The following is a 26,460-nucleotide window of genomic DNA, read 5'->3' as shown; positions in this document are numbered from 1 at the left end:
CCTTTTTCATTGAAATATCTCAGTCTTCACAGACAAAAAACTGAGAACCGAAGGAGATCATCGAAGGCGCGGGCGCCCTTTCTCTTCTCTCCTCCTCCTTCTCATAGTCATCCTGGGGTGGCGCCTAGTCGGGGAGACTCCCTCGCAGACACACCTGTCACGCCGGTGAGTACGATACTCTGCTCGGACGACTCGCAGTCCGCTTTTACTTTAGGCTGAAATATTCAAAGAGCCACCTCAAGCCTCAGAAATCGCACAGAATAACACGGGGATCGGCGCACGAGTATTGAAAAACCCGGTCGAGCGTTCCAGGAGGTTCTCACCTACTTGACTTCCCTGCTCTTTCTTTACCTCGTTTGTTCCTTATACCTGGTGGCGGTTTTTCCTGTTTTTTGAGTTTTTACGTTGACGTCCACAAGTAATGGCAGTGCATTGTGAGAGTGTGCATACACTGAGTAACCGTAAAGGAGGGTGGTGAGCAAACTTCAGGTGTTTTCTCGTCGCTTTTACGGGGCGAAGCTGGCGCGCATAATGTTCCGACTGTGCGATCGTTGTCGCGGATACAGACATTAATTAAAGGGGCACTTCTGGCATAGCCGAGGGGGCAGTTGCCACACCAGCACAGCTCTGATCTCACCAGTCTTTTCTTTGATTGGGGGGTGTAGGTGGTCAGTTCTGAAGGTTTAAGAGTATGCCGGCACAGCTATTTATTATTATTATTATTATTATTATTATTAGTGTGACTCCAAAGCCTCGAGGTGCAACTTTGTTGTTTTGTAATAATAATAATTGTAATAATTTTGGATTTAGTATTAAGCTGTTCAGAGCAGCTAAGAGTACCAAGAACCGTGATGTTTCATTAGGGTGCTTTATTATAGAATGACCGTTCCAGTCGTATGTACATTGGACACTGAAAGACTTCAGGCATCCATTGTAGTTCTGCTGGCTTTGGGTTAGCACTGTATCATGTAGGAGTGACAGCAGGCTTCTTCTTCACCCTAACAGTTGTGTGTTTGTGTGGTGGAAGGACTCCTACTGAGTCCTTTCATGTCCTGAAGTGAGTGATATGGTGGCATAGCAGTTAACGCTGCTTTCTTCACTGCTCCAGAATCATCAGTTCAAATCCCTGCCACTACCTATGCAGAGATTCCCCATTCTCCTTATGTCATGATAGTTTTATCTGGATATTCCTATTTCCGTCATGTTAGGTTGTGTGGTGATCACAAATTGCCTGTGTGTATAAGCGTGCCCTATGAAGACATTTCACCTTATACTCGTTGGGTATACTCTTAAAAATAATGGTTCTTTAATGGCATTTTATGGTTCTTTACTGGGTTGTGTGGTCCCTTATAGAACTATTGCTCGAGAAAGCATCCTTTCATTCTGGGAAGGGTTCTTTGCATATAAAGTTGGTTCTTTATTCTTGGAATAACTTCTTAATATTTAGAAATAAAAATAAATCTTTAATATATATGATAGACTACCTAGCAGAACACCAATAGAATAAGCAGATACAATAATCTGTGTTATTGTATGCAGCAAGAGTCCTTTTAAAATCTTGAGGCAATGGCATTTTACAAATCTGTTTACATCTCTCCATGTTTATTCACTGCATGGTGCCAATTATGGACCTAAATATATTAAAGGTTCTTTATGGAACATTCATATGGATGGGTCTTTTGGGAACCAAAAATGGTTCACTTACGGCATCTCTCTGAAAAACAATTCTGGCACTTAGTACACTAAGTACAGTGGGAAAAGGATTTCTCACTCAACATCTCAGAAAAGGAGTGGACAGTAGCAAAGCATAGAATCCACTCGAGCTCCATATGCACAAAGCAGTGTATTATTCAACTCAAAATTATATATCGAGCTCATCTCTCTCGTTTAAAATTGTGTAAAATGTTTCCAGGGCAAGATCCAACCTGTGAATGCTGCAATCAAGTTCCGGCCTCACTGGGCTACATGTTTTGGGCCTGCACCAAATTAACATCATTCTGGACCAAAATCGTGTCACAATGCCTCCTAATCCACTAACAGCTGTGTTTGGGGTACTTCCAGATGGGCTTAAAGTGGAGAAGGACAAACAAATTGTAATTGCCTTTACTACACTATTGGCACGTAGACTTATTTTGCTCAACTGGAAGAATCTTAACTCTCCTATTCTAAGTCAGTGGGTAACTGATATTATATACTGTTTGAAACTGGTAAAAATAAAATTAGCACTTAGAGGATCTGTGCAGAACTTTTTCAAAACCTGGCAGGATCTAATCAATAACATTCTAGTATAAGCATTTAAATTGAGGAAGCAGGTCCTCTCCCATCCTTTACTCCATTTATCTTTATTCATTTATTAATTTATCTATTTACTTATTTTTACTAGCTTAAAGTTTTACTCTGCTGGCCCAGATGTCTTTCTCAGGGGTGAGGGTTCATTTGTTTTGAACGTTTTTTTTTTGTAAAACTTGAGTTATTTGTATGGAATGTTATTTGATTTTAATACAATCAATAAAATTAAAATAAAAAAAAGAATGTAGACTCTGCCTCATGCAACATAAGAATAGAATAAATCGGATTGGAAAAATGAAGAAGTTAATAATTCCAAGGATTTCAGAAGCTGATCCGGAATGCAGCAGGCTGTCTTGTATTTAACCAGCCGAGACTGGCACATGTCACAACTCACTTCAGATCGCTACACTGGCTCCCTGTAGCAGCACACATCAAGTTCAGATCTCTGTTGTTTGCCTACAGAGTAGTCAATGGGTCAGAACCTGTGAGGTGCTATACCCCTCACCCATTTAGGTCTGCCGGGGAACAGCGTCTGGTGATGCAACCTCTATGTGGCATCAAGTCTCAATCCAGACTCTTTTCCTACGTAGTTCCTAGTTGGTGGAATGGGCTGCCCATGTCCATCCATACTGCTGACTCCCTCAATGTATTTAAGAAGCAACTGAAGACTCATCTATTGAGTGAACATCTGTTGAATTACTGAAGAAAAAAAAACCTTGCTCTATGATATCTTATACTCTTGGTTAATTTATTTAAGTTGAATTGCTTTAGTGACAGTAGTCTATGATTGCAAATGTATGATTTATTACATCTTTTCACTTGTGACAATTAAGTTTTGTTACCCGTCCTATTAGACTTGCTGAACAAACAGGCCCCAGCCTAATGTTACTCAATTATGTTTACCGCTTTTGCAAATCACTTTGGAGAAAAGTATCTCCTAAGCAAATAAATGTAATGTAAGACAGATGATGGCACACTCTTCTAAAATATTTAGGAGCCTGAATTAAGAGGCATGGTTGTTTCAGAAATCTGTGGGTGCCTAATGCTCAATATCTCGTTAGATTTTGTGGGCACATTTCTCTAGTCTGACTTTACCAGGCTACCATTTAAATGTGACAGCAGTAACTGCAACTATGACCCTGAACGACGTACAGTAGAATGTTCTTTCTTCTAGTCCTTGTAATGGGTTGTTTCCGGTTATCTATGGGTTGGTAGAGGTATCAGACCCAAAAAATCCATAAAAATGGCTTCTTTGCCTCAATGTTTTGATGCTACTTGTTCTCAGTGTAGATGAAACAGCAATATCTAGGTTCCTGACCCTCCTTCAAGGTTTCAGAAGAGAAGTAGTGGACTGCATCACATTATTTAGAAGCCTCTGCCAAAATCTCTCACATGTGTGCCATGGTCTTAACGTTAGGTGTTGTGTATGGAAGAGGCAAAAATCTAGGAACCTGGCTTATTGCTTCAGACTTGGTTGTGTTTTTTTTCCATATATAAGCTTAAGAAGAGAGTTACAAGTTCCTTTATCGCTTTACTCTTTTTTTATTTTGCAGGAAAAGATGGCAATGACAGAATCTGGAATCTTGTTAATGATATTTACATCCTTTCTTCTTCCTGTATGTCACCCCAGCCAGTCTGACGACTTAACACTGGACAATGGTGAGGATCCACAATGGGGGAAAGTTGGATTTAAATAAACACCAAGACTCCAGTAGGCCTGGGGAATTAGTTCAGGCAGTTACTTGAGACATGCCATGGCTACAAATGTTTTCCTCTTGGGGAGTAGCTTGAAATCTCCAGAAAGATTTACTTAAGTACTGTTCAAGTTGCGATTTCAGTTAAAATGTAGTATGTATGTGTTGTGGTCATGTGAAGTATGACAATCGATCCCAAAAAATGTTGGGTTGGCAGCCGGTTGACCCTGTTTAATTAATGTGATGCCTTTAAATAGAAACAATGCACGACAGGACATATAAGGAAAAGTAAAGTAAAGCAAAATGTTGCTGTAGCCATCAGGTCTGGTCCGGAGCTCCATCTCGCTTGAGTCCCACCTCTGTAAGCATCAAAAATATATAGTCCTAAGACTGGAAGGGGCAGAGTCAGTTGCCCTCACTGGGCATCTTCTGCTGGCTGTGGGAGCAGAAAGAGACAATATCATTAGCAACAGTGTCCCCTCTCATCCAAGGGTAGGATTGCTTACCCAAGATAAGTCAGGAGGGTGATCCTTCGACACACATGCATGACAGTGTGTATATATATATATATATATTTCATGTGCGTTACTGCATATATATATTTCATGTGCGTTACTTTATAAGCCATCATGTGACCAAGCAAACAGCTCAGAGTGGTGAAACTAATTAGGTTAAAGAGCAATTTGTATGCAGTATAAGGCATAAAATTTGTTTAGTCAATTAGTAAATCATCCTTTAGTGTGGACTTATTAGATTACATGATCATGACAGTTTTTCCCCAAAGTTGCCATTCGAGAGTTGTGGCTTGCCAGTGGTACATTATTAAGACAAATGTGTAGCTTCATTGGTGCAGCAGTGGTTTCAGAGGTTCTAAGTAGCCTCTTATAACCTTCATCTCTACTGTGTGTGTAAGATGCTGGAGATTTCAGTCAGGATGGCCAGGTTTTTCAGGATTATCATTGTTGCTATCTTTTGTTTCACAAAAGGCTCTAGATTTTGTGGTTGAATGCAGGGTGTGATTTTTACTGTGCTATCAAGATTGCATCTACCTTATTTTGGTTTTAAAATTAATCAATAGCTGGCCCAGCTACTATAGGAAATTTATGTGTTCTCCACAAACACACCTGATTTTGTCCCAGGTATTTTGGTTTCATCTTACCTTCTGTATGCTAGGTTAATTGACAACTCTAAATTGGCCAAGTATGAGTGTCTGTGTGCATGAATGTGGCCTGCAATGGTGTGCATTGTTGGTCCCTTGCACTGTAGGCTGTGGCTTCCCATAATCTTAAGGATGAATAAAGGGGCAAAACACATTTGTAATGATCTAGTGATCATGTACCCAATGATGTAGTCACCTGAATTCACTCCATGGGTGTATCTTTATCAGTGTACAATGATTTATCTTTAGGATTTGTAGATATATATATATATATATATATATATATATATATATATATATATTTATATTATCTGGTAGGTAACCACCCACACAATTCAGGTCGGGACTCAGCCTACAAATGCAATGAATGTGTGTATACAGTAAATATATTATATATAATACGTATTTACTGTATATAATATACACACACACAGTTGTGTATATATAATTATATATAATTCCTTGTTTGAGGTAGGACCCAACTATGGTTGAGACATTAAAACTACAGGGCCAAATACTACTTGGAGGCAAAATTGTACTTTTTTGTATTGCTTCTGTAAAAATGCATGAGAAAGGAGCACAGAAATACAAAAGCTGCATTTTGAAATTGCTTGGACAAAGAACCATTTTTCTCCCAGAGTCTCCAGTGTAAAACTGAATTTTGTATTTTTCAGCATTGCAGTGATTTCCTACTGCTTCCCAAGGGTGGAAAGAGCAGGATAAGTAGTAAAACCCTGCTCTCCTGACACCCATTCCAAGTTTAGATCTTGCTTGCCACATGATGCTGCTAGAACAGGTGTCAGTTCCAAAGGAACCTACATTGGAATACATGAATTCAGTAAATGGCTGACTACGAGCTAAGCAAAAACTAGGTGATTAATATTATTTTCAAAGTGCCCTTCATGGTGATAAATACTGCAAAGTGATTTACCTGTTTGTTATAGCAGTTGTGAGAATCTTTAGGATCTTAAGTGAATGATGTAACCTTCTGATCTACACAGACAAGCAGCTGTTGGAATTTTAAATGATTTAAGTCCTTAACTACTAGAGGCAGTAACATAATGAGACATGAGAACAAGCATGAACATTTTCCTTATTGCTGCGATACACTACCTAACAAGAAACCTATCTCTATAGTCTTTATAGATCAGGAGGCAGCACAATCATTTTTCAGCCGTTCCTTACTTTATAACAAGTGGGATTTTGAAGGCATTATTCCAGGCAATTTGGAGCGTGAGTGCATTGAAGAGGTCTGCAACTATGAAGAAGCCAGAGAGATTTTTAAGGATGACAAAAAAACTGTAAGTCCACTTGATATGTACTTATCTGTAATGGAGTCCACTGCTGCAGATATTATGTTCTTATTACTCATTTCCAAGTTTATGATTTCTTTTTGTCTAACCTACAGAAAAAGAAAAGCTGAGAAAGATGACTCTCCCTGTAATATTCAAATTCATTAAAAAAATCACATTGTATTATAGTGTCAAAGTGGTAGATGTGTTGATGAAGAAAGAGGCAAATTGGCTAGTGGCTTTGCTACATTATGTGGTTATTGAGGCCTTTTGAAAGATGCATGTCTGTATATGGCATTCCAGTAGTTTTTTTTTTTTTACAAATTCAGACAGCCAAAATGGGTGGATTTTATTTTGTTTAGACAGCTCGTGTACTCAACTAAGTGGCCAGCCAAAGGTTCACTTGACTTGGATTCTCTTTAAACAGCTATTCCTTTTATAAAAGGCCAGTAATATTACTAGAATAATGGTATTGAACAAATGGGAGGCTATTTTTGTGGCTCATAGACATTGCAGAGAAGATATGTGGTCAGTAATGAACTTTCATTGGGGTGAACTGCTAATACTATAGTTGGAAAATTGGAATTTTTTTTTTGTTCTTTATTTCGCCTTATACAATTTCTTGTGTTAGGAATTTGTTAGTTTTCGCATACCCCTTGGGGTCAGAGCGCAGGGTCAGCCATTGTATAGTGCGCGCCCCTGGAGCAATTTCAGCTTAAGGGTCTTGCTCAAGGATCCAGCAGAGTAGTATCTCTTTTGGCAGTGACGGGGATTCGAACCGGTAACCTTCTGGATACCAGCACAGATCCTTAGCCTCTGGGATAACAATAGGCCATTATTGGCATGAGTGTCTAATGCTGGAGCAATGTCAGTCCATAATTGGCTAAAACAAATAGGCAGAGTACATGGATGAACATTGGATTATAACTGACACAATGGCTGTAATCGTAAAATTGAGCAATTTTGGGCTGATATCAGCTGACTGATATCATTGTGAAAATAACCATTAGTTGCATGCTGTATGATTTCTATGTATAACTGATTCTGTGATTAAGAAATTTATGCCAGAAATTCTTAAGCACAATTTTAGTATCTAGTTTTTTGGCATGGTTGCTCGATGCAGGGAGACCATAGCAGGCCAGTATAGGACTACTGCCTATGAATTGAGTGGAATTACTGACAGTTTATATAGTAAAAACATTACACTTCAAAAAACATTGGACTGCTTAGTATTAAGTTTTGCTATTAAATCAGAGGAATGAGGTGGCGCTGGACCGATGTGCTCCTACTGTTGCCTAATAATATTGGTAGAGTTGAGTAGTTTTTACCTGACCATGTATGCTTTGTTGATTCAATGTTGAGTTATCATTGATATTTAGCATTATTTGTTTACTGATGCAAATACACTGTGCAGTGTACTACATCCATGTGGCCCACTCAATCAGTAGCAAACAGATTACTTGTGAAAAACTGAAAATTCAGCCTTAAAATATATTTTTAAGTTCTCCTTTCCTTCGGTTTTTTCAATATTTTCTTTGTTTTAAAAACGCTGTAGAAAGTAAAGGGCAACGCACGAATGGTGGAAGCAACAGTGTAAACTTACCAAGTAGAGGTTCTGTCCATTTCTATACAGATGGATATGACGTTGGTCACTTAAGGTGAAAAAATCTATGTCTGATATCATGCAATAAGCAACAAACCCATACAGGAAGAGAAATATATACATTTATGCTGTGGCAGATGCCTGTGCTTAAAGTTATTTGATAACCAAATATTATGCATCTTGGCCAGCAGAGGGAGACCCATTCAAGATTTCTATTTACTGTACTGCTTTTTTATTTGCAGATAAGCTAAATCTTCAGTTGTACATTTACAATTATACCAATCTATTGATTTTGTTACACATAAATGGATTCCGTCTAAAATATACTTGAAAAGTGATTGTTTAGTAATGCCGTAAATTCTGCCTTATCCATGTTTAAATGATGCACTGGAGAGTTATATTTTGGAAATTTTTCAGACACATAAGTAAGAATTTCACTGACCTCTATGTATGTGGTATTAAACCTTCACTTGAATATAAACAATATATATACTGGGTGACTGGAGAAATAAATTACTGTAAAACAGCATACAAAAAACAGTCATATTATCTCTTATCTATTTGGCCTTTAATGAAAGCTGCAATTGGTCTCTACTTTCACTTTCTTCATTTTGACTTGTCTGGTAATAACCAGCAGATCTTTTTATATTTTTCAGCAAATATTCTGGGCCATGTACAAGCAAAATGCTACAAGCAGTCAAGGTAAGTCTTTGTAAGCTTAAAATATAATCACATCAAATACTTAGTAAATATTTTTAAAAATAAATAAGTACTTTATTTCACAGTCAGAGAATTTGTTGTTAGATATTACAAAAATATCACCAAGTCTGGCTGCTCAATAAATTGTCAAGATTTATGCTTATGTTACTATAAAGCTTTACAGGAAATGAAAATCATCTGAAACTGCACATATTAGTGTGTTTGTGTCTGCTTTTACACTGTCTATGTCAGGGTGGCTCATTTGACTGTTCAACCTAAACCATAATCATTTAGGTTCTGTCCATCCAATGGAAAAAAATCAAGATGAGCTGTGAATTAGTTGATGTTTTTCTCTACTGTGTTTTAGGGGTTTGGAATTATTTATTCTCCTCTACTTGTCTATATGGCAAAAAGCAACTCTGTTACAAAGCTATGAGAGTGTTGTGGTGGCTCTGAGGCTAGGAATCTGCACTGGCAATTGGAAGGTTGCCGGTTCAAATCCTGTAAATGCCAATAGGGACTCTGCTCTGTTGGGCCCTTGAGCAAGGCCCTTAACCTGCAATTGCTGAGCGCTTTGAGTAGTGAGAAAAGTGCTATATAAATTCAAAGAATTATTATTATTTAAAAGAATTAGAATATTGATTATTATGAGACTATGAAACATCTGACTTTCTAACTTGCTTGTTTCAATTTATTTTGGATATCAAAAAGGGAAAGCTAATGAACTTTAAATTATGTCGGTATTAAGTACAAGAGCACAGCTAAGTACAAAAGAAGAACTTCTGTATTTATTGGTTACTTCAGCTGCATGCTTTTGGGGTTTTCAGAAAAAGTACATTGTAATGAAGTATCCTGGAGAAAGCCTGCTCATGCAACAATTGGTTTCCAAGTACATTCATCACATGTACAGTATGTGATGCTGGGTAGTGTATTTGTATTTGATTCATGTACAAAGCACTTTCATTGGAGTTGGCAGTTTAGTACAATGTTTATGTGTGCCAGGCTCCCAGTGACATTGTAATAGAAAGAACAAGTTCATGAAATGGATAACATATTTAATTTCTTGCATCTAACTTAACAGTCAGTATGATTTAAAAGTGATAGTTCATAATTTTGGCCAGCATTACTCAATTAGAATGTGCTCCACACAACTATTATTTATTTATCAAATTTTTATTATTCACTCAAGTACTGATAGAAATAAAAGAACAGGTGTACCCTAAAACTGCCTTTTAATATTTTTACAGAGACCAGCAAAAGCCCAAATGAAGCATCACAATCACTGCTAACTAAATCTGTTAAAATTTATGGCATTTTTTAAGAAATCTTTATTTATAATCCTAATAATATAAAGGAGAGCAACACTGTAAGTGTATTAATTCAATGGCTGCCTATTTCCTACAGAGTTATGTATTTGCATCTTAGCCTGGTCACTGTGTTTGCAAAGTTTGTACATGATCCCCATTTTCGTTTGTTCAGTTAGCTCTTTTTTCATTTCAAAAATGTTTTCTCAATTTTGGAGTAGTGCTGTATGAGTATGTAGATAGGTGGATGAATAAGCAAAGGTTCACGGTAATGGACCGACTCCATCACTCAGTGTAGCCTCTGCAAACATACATAGGAAAAAGCAGAATCTGAAACTGAGATGAATAAATGAGAGGCAAATATATAAGAGAACAAACAAAGCAGAATTTTTAGTAATTGTGGTGTATTTGAATTTAATAGTCAATACAAATTTAAATGCTGTTAGTGTAATTTTAAATAATTATACTAAGATAAAAAAAGATCAAAAACATATGTATTTTTTGGCATACAAAACAAACCAAAAACAGAAACATTTTTTACTCTTAAAAGAAAATATGTCAAAAAATGTTACCTTAGTTCTGGCCAAACCAAGAAATGACACCTTTTCCAAGTTAAGGCTAGCAATTCCCGCTTATAAGAACCACACAACATTTTCTGCAGATATATAAACAAAACACACACCATGGAGCGTTTTAGTGTGTAGTGTGTAGGGGGCACTTACAAGATTATGTGCAAGTCAGGAATGAACACATTAAGCCCTCTAATAGGCATTTTAACTTGAATTAAAAAGACACTTTAATCCATTTGTTACATCATTTAATGTACACATGGTGTAACACTAATTTGTATATAACAGATTGACATGTTTTTACTTGCCTTTGGACATAAACCTAGTAACTATTATAAATATGCAGACATAATAAAGCATATAGTCTGTTTCACACATTATCAACTTCAACTTATAGCTGCTTAAAATCTAAACAAAATAAAAGCATGAGGCTCAAAGAACTTTAGAATAAATGGAAATTAAAAAAAAAAAAAAAAAAACCATAATAGCATTATACCTGTAACCAAAAGGTACAAGTACAAATATATACTGACCTATTGAAGCTAATAAGGCAGTTACTTGAGGCAAGGAGTTGGATATTAAGCCTGGATACAGTGAAGTCATAATATTGTATTGGAGGATTAAGTAATTTATGTGTTCTCCCAATAATAATATGTTGGTTTTCTGGGAGAACATAAGGCCAATTTCTGGCAGGTAATGAAGATGTTCACTCATACATTTTACTGAAACAGAAATGTAAAGGAAAATATAAATTTCACTAATATCTGTCCCTAAACTGAACCAGAAGTGAGATTTCTGTTACTGTACAATCCAAACTTCACTTGAGTGATTTTTAAAACTTTGAATTGCAGTTAATTAAAGCAAATACAGTATTTCATTAAGCAAGTTAATATTTTAATATATTAGTGCACTAACATGTTGTGACCACTAGAGGGCTCTAGCTATTAATTATTTAATAAGCTTTTATTTACAACCATGCTGGAGTACTTTATGGATTTTAACTAGAGAGCAAGTTCTGTCCTCCAGGATAAAAGAGTTGGCAATCTGAGAAAGCAAATATATATTGTCTGACTATGGTTATCAGAGTGTGGTTCTCTTGAATTAAAGTATTGAGCCTCTTGCAGGTTCTTGGGTGGAGTTCTGAACCTTTTGAAGGTTCTGGGCAAACTGTCTTAATGGTCCTATTGGGACCACTTGGGATGGGCTGGCACTTTGGCATTTCCACATACACTCCACAGTGTGTCTGCACAGACAGACTTCCAGTTCCCCTCCTGAAAAGAGAATAGAACAGGTCATCTGGCATCTAGAGTTCACACCCATTTCTCCAGTGGTGTCCACTCTTGTCCAGGTCATTGGAGCAGCACAGTGTTGCAGAAGGTAAAAGCATTTTACAGTTTCAGAGAAGTGGGTTCTTGAACTAGCCTAGTCACTGTCAAGTTGGGGAGCATGCACTGGTACAGTGCAATTGCTGCACCAACCACACAACAAAATGGCTCAGGATCCTGGTTGGTAACTCCCCCAGGTGGACACACAGTCCACTCCCACCCTCCGGAAATTACCCTCTATCTGCCGCAGCCAGGTGTTACGTGGGTGTCCCCGGGTCCTGCGAGCCAGATCACACTCGGGGAATCGAACCACATGGCCGTAGTGCCGTAACTGATGCTCGCCCATAATGCAGGTAATGTGGCTCATTCGGGACTCCATGAGCAACCGCTTATTTGACACAAAGTCAAACCAGCGGTACCCAAGGATTCTCCAAAGAGACACAATACCAAAGGAGTCCAGTCTTCATCTCCATCAACCATATAGCAAGACAGGAAGCACCAAGACACTAAAGACTTGGACCTTTGTCCTTTTGCATAGACACCCCTTTCCAGCAACATCATGACACCACCATGCTCTCCCAATCCGTCTGCTGACTTCATAGGAAGAGTCACCAGAGACATGAATGTCACTGCCGAGGTAAGTAAACCTCTCGACAAGGTCGACACTCTCTCTGAAGACAGACACACTGCTGATGGATGTGCCCAAGAGGTCAATAAAGGCCTGGATCTTGGTTTTTATCTAGGACACTCGCAAGCCCATACACTCAGACTACTTGCTCAGTCTCTCGAGTGCCCAGATCAGAACCTTCATTGACTCTGCGAAGATCACAGCATCGTTGGCAAAGTCAAGATCAGTTAATCTTTCTTCACCAAGAGATGCCCCACAGCCGCTGGACCCCACAACCTTGTCTATGGAAGCATTTAACAGAGCAGGAGCAAGAACACACCCCTGACAAACCCCAGAATCAACTGGGGAAAACACAGAGGCTCTGCCTCCACTCTGCACAGCACTCACAGTACCAGTGTACAGGCCGGCCATGATATCCAGCAACCTTGAGGGGATACCGCGAACCCTCAGGATGTTCCACAGGGCAGCCTGATCAACTGAGTTGAAAGTTTTATGAAAATCAACAAAGTTCTGCACTCCATGCGAACCCTCAGTGCCAAGATGCAGTTGATGGTAGACTTCTTAGGCGTAAAACCAGACTGCTCCGGTCATTGGTAGGTGAGCAAGTGATCACGGATCCTATTGAGGACAACCCTAGCAAGGACATTACCTGGCACCAAGAGCAGTGTTATCCCCCTGTAGTTGCTGCAATCCAGGCGATCACCCTTCCTTTTCCACATAGGGACAAGTCCCGTTTTCCAGTCAGTTGGGATGATGCCAGTCTCCCAAATGGAAACAAAGATTGCTTGCAATACCAGGAGGACAGGCTTACCACCAGCCTGGAGAAGTTCACCCGGATACCACAGATCCCTGCAGCCTTCCCTTCCCTCAGCTGGTTCACCACTTGTGCAATCTCAGTGAGATTGGGTGGTTCACAGCTAATTGGAGGATCAGCCTCAAGAACCGTGGACCCAGACATATCGAAACGTCCTAGCTGGAGGATCAGCTTTGAATAGCTGCTCAAAGTAGCCAGCCCTTTACATTTCTCTACATTTATATTAGTGAGGATCTTGCATGACGTTGACATTTGTACTTCCTGAAAACGCTAAATAAAATTAACATGCCAGCCAAAATGCTTGTTAGTTTTTATAGGGGTACTACAGAGAGCATTCTTAGCAATGCATAGGATCACAAAGCCCTACAGTGGATGGTCAGGACTGCCCAAACAACTTCAGGAACATCTCTTCCATCTCTAGATGACATTTACAATGCCAGAGTCACCAAGAGAGTTCACAGCATTATAAAGTACTGCCCCCACCCTTAACACAGTCTAATCCTGCCCCTGCCATTAGCCAGAAGCTCTAGAAGTGTGAAAACAAGGACTGCAAGTTTACAGAACAATTTTACCTGCCAGCAATTAGACTTGTCAATGATTCCCATCCATTACCTCTTCCCTTCACAATGTCTGACTATATTGGCAGATAGGTTCAGCTATAAATGTACCTACTCTATTCACCTTTTGAATTATGATATTTACATTTCATATTTTTTTTATTACATTTATGTGTTTCAATCTTACTATATGATTTATGTCTATGTAATACTTATAGTATTTGCATTATTTATACTTACATTGCACTGCTGTATTTATTGTTAACATTTGGTTTTTTTATCAATTGTCTATTGACAATTAGCACATTAATTGTATTGTCTTATGTTTAATTTTTGTATTTAGGTTAGAGGTTTAGGAGCACGCACTGATACAGGGAAAAACCTCGGGTTGGTGGCAGAATTGACACTCCAGCCACCATAAAAAAACTCGCACTGTTCCATTCCATCTGAACTGGTGTGGTGCTGAGGTGTCATCCATTGCATGGCTGCACTCGGATCCTAATCTGGGATCCTGAGTTGGTTTGTCATGTGGTGGGTACTTGTGGCAAAAAGAGCATGCATGCAAAGTAAGATTTTCATTGTACGGTCTGACTGTGCATACAAGAATAAATTCTCATCTCATATTGAAAATATATTCAAACACATTGTACACAATTATTTGGTACATCCATCCGTTATCCAACCCGCTATATCCTAACTACAGGGTCACGGGGGTCTGCTGGAGCCAATCCCAGCCAGCACACGGTGCAAGGCAGGAAAAACCGCGGGCAGGGCGCCAGCCCACCGCAGGGCGCACACACACACACACAAGCACGCACTAGGGCGAATTTAGGATCGCCAATCCATCTAACCTTTAGTCTTTGGACTGTGGGAGGAAACCAGAGAACCCGGAGGAAACCCATACAAACACGGGGAGAACATGCAAACTCCACGCAGGGAGGACCCAGGAAGCGAACCCGGGTCTCCTAACTGCAGTGTAATACATAAACTAGGAAAGACCTAAAACAAAATGCTATAGTAGTTCGTCAGTTCCTAAGGACATTCTGTTTGTTTCGACAGTTGGAAAAGATTTTCTACATTTCTGACTTAAATGTCTCATATTAAGCTGATTCATATTAATTTGATTCATGGGAGGATAAAGTTACTTCTGTCACTGTAATCAATATTTAATTTGTTGGAATCTTGCATATAACCAGCATTTAAAAAAACTGCTCCACTTAATATTTTACTACATTGCCTTATATTGCCTTATATGTGATGTGGGTGGAGGCTCTGAGGCTAGGTTGCTGGGTCAAATCCCATTAACATTAATTGTGACTGTTTCATGTAGAGAATTTCCAAAATTTGGTTTCTCTTTTGATTTACTGTGTCAAAACTAATGGAATTTAAATTTTAATGCCTTTGTTTTAACAAGAGAGATTAGTAAGTAAATAGGTGAAAATGTCTTGTATGTACGTGAAAATATCCCGTACATACAGAATACTTTCATGTACATACAAGATGTTTTTGCGTATGCACGGAATAAAGTTAGATTAAAAAATTACAAAAGTGCGCTTCGGGGCTACCTAATTACACCTTTACCAAGGCTACGGCGCTTCAGTTTGACTTCACTTCCATCTCTTGTAGCATGGTGATATAAAAAAGCAGATGGGTGGGCTTTTATTTATTAAAGGAGTGTGGGATGATTGGAGATGGGTTTAACTACAGCCTGCAATATCTATGACGTATGTCAGGTAATGCCTACAACGTCAGTCATGAAATGCCCATCGCATACCCTGTTACACTATGGTTAAGATTAGGCAAGTGACGTCAAACTGAAGCGGCGTAGCCTTGGTAAAGGCATAATTAGGTAGCCCTAAAGCGCACTTTTGTAATTTTTCAATCTAACTTGATCTCGTATATATGTGAAATTATCACATACGTATGAGATATTTTCACGTACGTATGAGATAAGGGTTATCCCATAATTTCTTTCACTGTGCGGTTCAGAGCTTTTGTACTATTGTATCTAAAATTTTGTAAGCCCCCATGAATAAAGGTATCACCCAAATAAGTAAAGAATAATATCCATTTGTCTTTGTTTACTGAACAAGTGGTAAATTGTATATACTGCACATACTAATACAATTAACAATTACAGAAAAAAAATTTTATTCCTCTTGATTTTTAAGACCTGTAAGTAGCTAACCTGGCAAGAATGCGTATTGTACAGGGAAGATTACATATACAAGGCATATTATAGGCTGATGAAGCCTCAATGTTCTTTGAGTCCAGGAAGTATTGTTAGAGTTATGATAAAGTAACAGACCTTATGGATAATAAAAGTCTGAATTAGCATAAGATGCCCTATTTCAAGGTGTTCATAAGAAAAGTAAGGATTTATCTTGATGTCTAGTTATGCAAGACTGAGTTGTTTGGGCTCCGCCCTATTTTTGGCCCTGTTGACCAAAAAAAATATTTGAGGCAATTTTTGGAACATATTTTGTATAGGAAATGGTACCCTTATGATAACAAGTAAACTAATAGGTGTCTTCAGCAAAAATAATAAGTAGCACTTGAAGTTGTGCATACAACATCAATTGGCCCCAGGGGTGCATCCCCCATCAATGGGATATGAACAACAACATTTATTTATATAGCACATAAGGGTCAAAGTTACCCCTTTTCACAAAACCTCCAAAAAATGATCTGTAATATAGGCATGTGGAGTGTTGTTTTATGTTATATCAAGGTTGCTGATCACGAAGATGACATTTTTGATATTTGATTCTTTATTGGTGGTCCTAGACCTCCCAGAAGGTTAAAAATTTCAAACATAAGAATGTGGGGTATCATTTTAGACTATTTCAAGGTCAGTAATTATGAATGTGATGTTATTTTTGATGCATTACTAGGGATCCAGAGGGTGAAAAATGACAAATTTGATTTACAATTAAGAATATTTACATGGTAAAACATTTAAATTGAAGCAAACATGTTAATGTTTCAAACATTCAACACAACTAGCCTTATTTGTTATGTACTTCTACTTCATGGCACTTCTCCATTTCATGGCATCTTACAAATTATATAGATACAATTTTATATAAAAGAATTTCAGTATCAGTTACATTTTCAGCTTTAGGGGTAGCAAGAGATTATCACTGTAGACCTCTGCTCTCATTTTAGTCAAAGCTGTTGCCCAAGAATGGAATCTCAATAAATGTTAATTTTTTTTTAAATTAAAACCATAGATGAAACAATCATTTCCCCTAGTACTACAATATGAAGTTAATTGTAGAGCAAAGCACTTTTTCAAGAATGAAGTCATACAGTTAAGACAAATAATCCTGTGTTGATACTGAAATTTCAGTTTTTACAAAATACAATACCTTTTTTCAATGAAACCCGTTTTCTGAGCATGTCATATCATACAGAACTCAAAGCAAACAAGTAAAGCCTGGTGTAGTTAAAAACATGCATCACTTTCACAGTATACCAACTGTTTTTATTTTTATTTTTAAATTGGGTCCTAATGATTTCCAGGAACAAAAGGGAGTCTGACAACTGTTTTAATATTGCTGCAGGTATACTTTTTCAAAACACCATATATAAGCAGCAAATGTTAGAAAATGGATGGAACATAATTGTCTGTTTGTTTTTATAGCCCCCCGGGTGGATGCCAGTGCCTTAGCAGCTGGCATTGTAGCAACAGTGGTCTCTTTGTTCATTGCCATTGTGGTTGGGTGCTATTGCTACAAGTCTCGTCAGAAGACAAGAAGAGGAGGAAGGTAAGTACTTAAGAACCAAACTAACTGTTTATTCTTAATGTAGTAGATAAACCTGTGTTGTTAACTGTCTCCAGTTGAAGAACTTCAAAGCATAAATTGCAAATATATGGGGATTTCCTTGCAAAAGAATCCAGAAAACCTTTTAGCATACAAGTTTTAATTTATGGTATTTTTCATGTCATATTTTTGACTGAGTAGTTTTAGGTGAGAAACATTCAGTTGTTGATCACCAGAGATCTATGCATTCCTTTAGATTCCTTTTTAACACCAGTTCATTATCTCACTAGACAAAAGAATTAGCCTGCTCTACTCAGGGGGTCTGTTAGTGATGTCATCTGTTTGGAGTTTTACCTATCCACGTCACTGTTTCATATGTTACTGTTTTTAGCAGGTAACCTGTGCATGATATCTACCAACTTTATGTGGCACTAAGTTTTAGAGGCATTTATTATTCTTCAACTTAATACACTTTTTGTTCTTGTTTAAAAGAGGCAGAACCATGAAAAGTGAGATGGCATGAGCAGTTTGTTTTCCAATTTATGGATTGTAATTGTTGTACTAGATCTAACACTTTAATATGATTTGAGCAGTTGTGATAATTCTTGAGCACTATGATGAATGGTTAGCCTTGGAAACACAAGATAATGATCCAGTGAGTTTAGTGCTTAAGGAAATGAAATCTATACACTCAGATAAATGGTATAGAAGTGTATGATCTGGCAGGTTCCCTCTTTGTTCCCATTACTTTTAGGATAGGTGCCCTGTTTTATTAACCTTAACAAATAGACAATGCAGGTATAATGAACAAGTGCAAGGCTTAAGCAAGTTTTATTCCTGGTTTAATTTCACTGTGTTTAAGGTCTTATTCCATAACAGGCTTTTTCTAACTGCATAAAAAATACTTTTTTCAATGACATACCAGCGTCTCTGGACTATAGACACAAAATAAGGGTTAGTAAATTTATTCAGTCTTAAAAAGAGATGGCTCATTGGTCTAAACTAGGCCTTCCAAATTCTCAAAGGCATCAATAAAGTTGGTCCAGCAGAATTATTTTTGCTAATTACCGAATCAAGTTTTCTTTTGTGAATCTTGGCTTTTGTGTGGAAAGTTGTGGATGCACAAAAAGAAACCTGAAATGTGCATATGAAATTTTTATAAATCTTAACTGTGTACACTAACTACGTAACTCATAATTTGACAGCCCCTAGGATATGGCACTTCAGATTCTTAGGTAAACCTGAATACTTATATGTACTTTTCTTTATGTATTTTATCATTTGTAATAATTGGGGCACTTTTAACCATCAATATAATAACCTAGAAACTTGCCTTTAACTTCTTCTTGGCCCATGCTCACTAGATTATATCTGGCTGCTTGTAGCTCCTTTATTGTCATCAAAGTCTTCTTGGTATCCTGCAGCAATATCGGTCTCTTGCATCTCTCTCACATTCATCATCAGCTCAGCTATTATTTGCTAAATGCTGTCATCAACAGGTGTCAGCAGTATAAAGAATGCTGCCAAGTGGGATGGCTGCCGCCTCAGCTCCTAAACCCTGAGAAAACAGAAAACCACAAATATGTCTGTGCAATGCATATTGCCTTAGTGACCTCTAAAGTGTTACTGCTAGCTTGTGCAGAATTCTGTGTAGGAATGGGTGAAAGAACTGCCTGCTACATCCTCCCTCAGTGTGGAGTTAGTCTGTTCTCACAGAAGGAAGATGCTGCATGAGGAATCTGGGGTCAATAAATCATCTCATCTACATAAACTCAGTACCAGTTATGGCTACTGTCATGGACTATTTACTTTACATGATAACTACCACTATTGCCTCCTTCTTTATGCCCCAAAAATAATTCCTTGCCTTTAACACTAGAATTACCAAAGCCTATGAAAAAACTTGTAAATCCGTCCCACCTTAAATCCCTTTGCACCTCTTTGTCAGTGTCTTTTGTCTTTTAAATGTGGTAAACAGTCTTTTTAACTGCGTGTCAGCTGCTTAGAGTTGTATAGAGTGAGAAGTCAAGCAAAATGCCACTTTTTATAAATACTATATCGTTATTTGGAACACATGCATTTCATGTGTGTTCCGTGTCTACAACAATCTATGTACACACATCATTAAAACAGAAACGTTTGTCATGTTTTAGTAATAATTGACAAAATGTAGACATGAAGCATATAATATGTGAAGCCTGAAGTCTAAATATCAAATAAACATTTTCACAAAAGGTACAAATATAACAAAACAAGTGCGCTTTTATTCAAAAATATAACTGCAGAAAAAGAACCAGCGTTAGGGTGCGACATTGACACGTCTCTAACACAACTGCTTTGGTGGCGTAACAATAAGAACTGCTGACTAGTAATCAAAAGGTCACAAGTTCAATCCCACACAACTCCCTTTTCAGAAGTGAACTGCTCTTATTCTTACTATTTTTAGAGTAAAACACATATTTGATTTGAGTCAACAGCGGGTGTAAATGTATGGTACTTGTAAAGGTTAGCGTTGTTTTTTTTTATTCAGTTTTATTCTCCCAGTTACATTCACACTTCCCCTGATCTGACACTGATCTTTTCACATAAAGACGTGCTATAACAGAGGTGGACTCAGACGATGACAAGGGTTCTACGTCAAAGAAAGAATGCATGTCACACTTTAACCTGCTGCTGTTGGCACACAGATCAAAAATATGTTTGATTAGCATACACAGTCTGGACCTGGTTCTTGGCAAAGGTAAGAGCTGTTAGAAGGAGAATTTAACAGCTTTCAAGCATATTCCAGTCCTTTAACAGGAGTCAAAATACTATGGGTGGACCAAAGATGGGGCAAGGAAGAAAGTCAGGAGCTTTACCATTTTGTAGAAAACAAATCATCAGGATGAAGGGTAGCTGTTGGTCCTAGTCCTGTGGGTCTTTAGCACCAATGATACTTAACAGGCATTGTGTTAGTCTGAACGTGTTTACAAATACAAAACTCATAGATATTAAAAGAGACAATTACAGAGATAGTGGAAATACTTTGTGGCAGCAGAGAAGAGGAAAACAAACTCCAGCATTATGCATAGTTGTTTGCCAACAAACGATATCCAATAAGTATAAACCAACCTACCATCCACCCATCCTTTAGCAGCACTATTTAAAATTGTACCGATAATGTCCAAGAATTTTTAAGCAACATATTGATGTTGGCTTGGTAGATCAGTTGGTAGTACTGCTGCCTCATTGAGCCAGGTTTGAACCCTACCTCTGGTCATTTTGCATTTTGGAGTTTATACATTGGACGTGAATAAGGTGTGTGTGTGAATGGGGCCTGTGATGGACAAGTGCCATGTAAAGGGCTGTTTTCTGGCCTGTGCTGCCAGGATAGGCTCAGATTCTCCATGACACTGAATTGTATTAAGCAGGTTTGAAGAATGCTAAATTTTGTTTAATAACTGACCGGGGTCTTAATGACATGCCATATTGTTGCAATTCAGACCAGTTTGCCACTCTGTTATCTGCCTGCTGTTACCTGATTAACACTAACTATAATGTATTTACCTGAAAACCTTTTGGTAACTAAGTAGGATATTTAAACAAGTTGTGGTGACTCACTTTACTTTCATTGTTTTGCTGCTAGTTTCCTGTGTATTACTTTTCGTTCCAGTGGTATTTTTGATGTATGTACCTGTATTTATCAAACACAATAATTTCCTTTTAACTTTCTTCTGTTATTTAGTGATTTTTATGTACCTTGTCTTTTGCAACATTGTCTCCAATTTCTCCATTTTCCTTTCTCTTTAAAGCTGTAATCCAACTTAATTTTATGGAGGTGTCAAGGGTGTGCCACAATTGGCATAACTTCCGACAGACACTCTAAAAAATGAAAATATTTTGGAATTTTGGTCCAACACTGAGCCACATTCAGCCACCAAGCACATAATAAATCTGTCTACAAACATGTTCTGTAAACAAAAAATATATATTGTACAGAAATACAGTATTTACAACAAAGGACAGTAAATGTTAGTCTTGCAGTGCCACTAATTGAACTAGTCAAAGATAACCTATAACAATAACAACACACAATATAAACCAGAAAAAGAGTATAGTAGAGGATGAGTGAAAAAGTCTCAGTGTTGATGCTTATACTGAATACAGGGAGGGTGGTGTCTGGCAAAAGAATAGGTTTTCCAAAATAAATAAGTTTAGTCATATCAGAATCTTGGCATTGAGGCAAAGAATACAGCACCTTCAATTAAGAGTCTTCATAACCTCCCACTGTTCCATTCAAACTAGTGTGGTGCTGAGGTGTCACCCATTGCAAGGCTGCGCTTCAGTCCTAATTTGGGATCCTGAGATGGTTCATCATGTGGTGGGTGCAGCAATGCGCTGTATCAGTGCATGCTCCCAAAAGTTCTCCTTTTTGTGGTTTTTTTTTTTTTTTTTTCCTTGACAGAACCTTGCAAACATCTCTAGTATTACCTGGATGATCCCAGCAGTTTAGACTGCCTTGGCAATGAAGTAGAAAGGTTTCACATGCAGACATATAGTCCTGCAGACCATTACTCTTTTTGTATGTGTATAATTACAATACTTAGGCCTCCATTACCAACTGTTTGTTCTAAAGAGTACTTCAATGTAAAAAAGAAACCCAACTAAAGGGTCATCGCTGCTTTCTGCAAGCAGTTCTAATTGAAAGGTGTAGTCGTGTTTTACATAACAAAGAAGAATGCACACTTACCAGCTAAAAGTAATCAGACATATACAATAAGAAATCATGTGTAGTGTAAATGGATTTTCCTTTATCCAAATCACACCACTGTCATATTTCAAAGGCTCTCCTGGATAGTATCTCAAATAGATGTCTGGCAGAAAAAAAAACTGAATTTTGGAATTGTTGTGCATTGTTCATGGACCATGGCATTTCAAAAATTCATCTTTAGTTTTCCACATACTGCATTCTCCAGGATAAGCTACATGGTAAGATGTCAAGCAGTTGAGTGTGCAAAAGGGGCCCCTTCAGACTCAGCAGTGGTGTTCTTTCATTCATAGCATTCCTGTGAGAATGAGCGGAGAACTGGGAACTGAAGAGAGTCTTGGGTTGAATACTTTCCATGATATTCCAGGGTCCAGTGCACCTGGTTTACCATCATATGAAGATGCACTGGAGCATACAGGTCAACATGATGCCCCGCCACCTCCATATGAAGGGTAAGTATGACTGGAGTGCCATAAAGAGTCAGAACTATGCACTATTGCACTGTAGGTGCCTGTCAGCAAGCCATAGTCAGAGACCTAGAACATGCATCGGATAGACCAAAAGGAAATTAGATTTTATAAAATTCCGTTTTTGTTTGTTTTTTTCATTTATACAGTACACTCCTGACCAAGGAAAAAGTTAATAAGAACCCAGCTTACACTGTCACTGCAGTAATGATTTCCATTGCAAAATATTTCTAATAATTTTGCAGTCATGCTCCTCAGTTTTGCATCAACTTTATACATCAGGAAACATTGATCTGGCACCTTGTAGTAAAACTACAGTGTGCTGCACTTGTCAAAACTAATCTGATCAGAGAGGCTGACCCTGTAGCAACCATGGCTGATATGTAAATGGCTGATCTATTAGACAAAAGACAGCATGAGACAGAGATGGAAATGCTTATTTGGATATATGCTTTTTATATATTGTATCACCTTAGTTCTATCCTTTTTAAATGTTTTAAAATGTTCTTTTAAAATTTCTTTTTTAATCTGATTTAATTTAAACTATTTAACTTTATTGTACAGTCTCATGGCCGATCAGGGCACATTTCACTACATGTTGTACTTGTGTATGTGACAAATAAAGAATCTTGAATCTTAAAAGGGAGAGTGATGCCTTCCTCTGTAGCCCTGCCCAGGCACACACTTGTACCATTCTCTCATGCAAGGGGTTTAATCAGGCAATGGTCTAATTTGCTGGGCAACACAAAAACCTGTTTATCCACCTTTTCTGCTGCATAGTCCTCTAATAGCACTGCCAGCTTTTTTTTTTACTGAAAAAGTCTTAAAGCAGTTTGTTTTTCCCTTAAAATCCATTGTTTGATAAGTATAAGCTTTGGACATCACAATCCAAATGATATCAGGCTCTTTCACTAGGTTCCAGTCATAGCTCAAAAATCAATAACTGAATTAGTACAGGAAATGTCTGCTGTAACAAACTCTCAAAAACAAATTAATTTAATTTTGCTTGATGTGCCATTCATTTAAATATTCTTCAACACATATGCAGTATTGCGTCTGCGTGTGTGATCTATGACCTATTAGCCCTTGGTGCGTGCAGTAAAATTATCACACAAGATTGCCTGTCATAACAGGTTGACATTTAGTTTCTGACCAAAACAAAATCATTCACAGTGATTATCTTCACATGGTTTTTTACAAAACATGATTACAGTACAAACCAACACACAGACACTAATAAAGTAGACATTGCAAAGCACTTGCAAATGAGGTGGCACAAAGTCACAATTGGATGCCTGAATGTGCACAGGTACAGACAGCACAGCAAAAACAGCATCAGTTTACTAGGCACAGCAGAATCAGTTTCACTAGGATACTAAGGAAAAAGAGGAAACTGCACTTTCATGTAAGATTTAAATAAGAAGGCTTACAAAGTACACCAGCTCATTGTAAAAGTTGTTCATTCCCAACACTACAGCATAGGCAAAAAATGAGGGGTGGGCTACAGAAAAAGACTGATGTGTTACAATGCAATGATCTGTGCACACATCACATGCCTGGAGGTGCCCCTTTGTTTAAAGGCAGCTTGATCTGATGATCGTCAAACTCAGACTATGACAGTCTGTTCCATTTACAAAAAGAAACGAGATTAACCCCTTCACATTTTTTTCCCTGCAGGCAGATCAATCCAGGTCAGAGGGAATGAGAAGATGAAGCAAGGGATGGATTAATTCATGAAAGAAAAACTCTAAGCCACCTTCACATGGGGGAATGTTAAAGGAAGTTTACTGAAGTAAATGGACAGGAGAAAGCAGCATTCTGAAAGCTCTCATGTACTGATTGCCTTTATTATTTATGTTCCCACTAGACAAAGGCTGACCTTGGACTCATGTTAGAGCAAAATGGCATTCTCCACTTGAATCAGGATCAAGGCAATACAAAGAAAGGATCAGTGACTGAAGCAATGATTTTTTTAATACCATTAATACAGGCATCTAAGAACAGGTATCACCTTTACTGAATGCATTAAATCAAAGTATGAATAAAATTATATCCCTCCTCCCAAAAACCAAGCCAACTCAGAACAAACTGTTTTAGGGCTGAATATAAAAAAAATAATAATACCTTATTTTCAAGTGGGTGGAAGTGCCAAAACAAAGACTGGCACAGTTACAAAGTCATGTTCTTATGTAACCATCAACGAAGGAGCAATCCATTGGAGACTCTGTACACTGAGATCTGTTATTAATCAGGTAAGTACTGTTAAACAATTGTACATAGTAGCAAGGCTACTTATTAGAAATTCTGCACAATTACATAAATAGGACCTTCATATCTTGTTTACTGATAAACTGCCACCCATCAATGTACTGTAGCATGTGATCACTGGTCAGGGTCAGTATTTTAAAGGAAGATTTTAAGTTTCCACAGAAGAGTACTATGGGAGAAATATGCCAGAGAGATGATAATATGGCTTGTCTGACAAGGAAACAGAGCAATTTGCAAGATCAGAAAGTGCCTTGTTCAGTTGGCTTGGCAGTAAATCAGAGCTGTGAGGGAAGAAAATATCACAATATGGTGGCACTGACATGACAGTTTTTTTCAGCTAAAGTGTAGATGGAAATTTATTTTCAGTTATAACTAGATCATATTTCTATGGTTGTAAAGTGCATCTTTGCAGTGATATTTTATTCTATAAACAAACCAAATCAGAGTTCCGAACCAATCTAGACAGCAAGAGAATTTCCATCTAGCAAGTAGGCATGCCAGCAATTTTGAATAGTAAGGATGTTTTAAGAAAAGCACATGCAGCTTTCTTTGCACACTAACAAAAACTGCATCAGTCTTTCCAGTGCTGAAATCTGAAATTCCCACATTATCAAATTTTGTATGATGTAAAGACAATCAAATAAAAGTGATATTTATGAATATAAATTCAGATTAAAGGTATAATTTAACTTTAGGCTTTGGAATATGCCCAGGGGGTACTCCATAAATCAGGAAAAGCGTAACACAGAGGATTCAACCTAAGGGTGCAACCATTAGACAGCTGTAAACTTTGATAAATAGCATCCACTATCAAAATGAATGAAACCATAGTTATTACTTAAAAAAAAACCTTGTGATAAGTCCTTGTTTGGATGCTAAAGCTGCTGTTTCTGACAACCAACTACATACACAAACAATTGGCAACATTCATCAAAAATCAGCAACATTCTGAAAAGAGGGCTGCATAAAATGGGATTTAAACAAAAAAGTGAATATAAGGAAACATAAAACTTGACAAGAACAGATCACTCATCTCATAATAATAATTTGTTTAGTGGTAATTGCAGGTTGAATTTAAATACTATAATTTTGTAATTAATTTCCAAAAATAAAAAATATTTGTATTATGTCTTTTTTGACAGCTTATTTTAACTGTTCCTAAAAAGTAGTTTGTGTGTGCAGTATATCATTTTCACTTACACATACAACTTTTGTTTGAACTAAAAAAAATAAACAGTTTCTATATTCTTTGCACATGATATGATCAGTGCAGGTTAC

The 26,460-nt window shown here is 37.6% G+C and overlaps 1 protein-coding gene across 1 annotated transcript; it reads left to right on the top strand.

Moving 5' to 3' along the window:
* Positions 1-26,255, top strand: prrg2 (proline rich Gla (G-carboxyglutamic acid) 2). Its single transcript, XM_028813600.2, has 7 exons — positions 1-165; positions 3,843-3,948; positions 6,280-6,443; positions 8,694-8,739; positions 17,580-17,703; positions 22,741-22,899; positions 24,592-26,255. Exons 2-7 carry the CDS (start codon positions 3,849-3,851, stop codon positions 24,617-24,619), a joined length of 621 nt encoding a protein of 206 aa, XP_028669433.1. The 5' UTR covers positions 1-165; positions 3,843-3,848; the 3' UTR covers positions 24,620-26,255.
* The last annotated feature ends 205 nt before the right edge of the window (positions 26,256-26,460 follow it).

Source organism: Erpetoichthys calabaricus, chromosome 11 (genome assembly GCF_900747795.2).
Source record: "Erpetoichthys calabaricus chromosome 11, fErpCal1.3, whole genome shotgun sequence".
NCBI classification, from domain to species: domain Eukaryota; kingdom Metazoa; phylum Chordata; class Cladistia; order Polypteriformes; family Polypteridae; genus Erpetoichthys; species Erpetoichthys calabaricus.
Note: the sequence above shows the minus strand (reverse complement) of the source record. Positions and strands in the feature narration are given on the sequence as shown.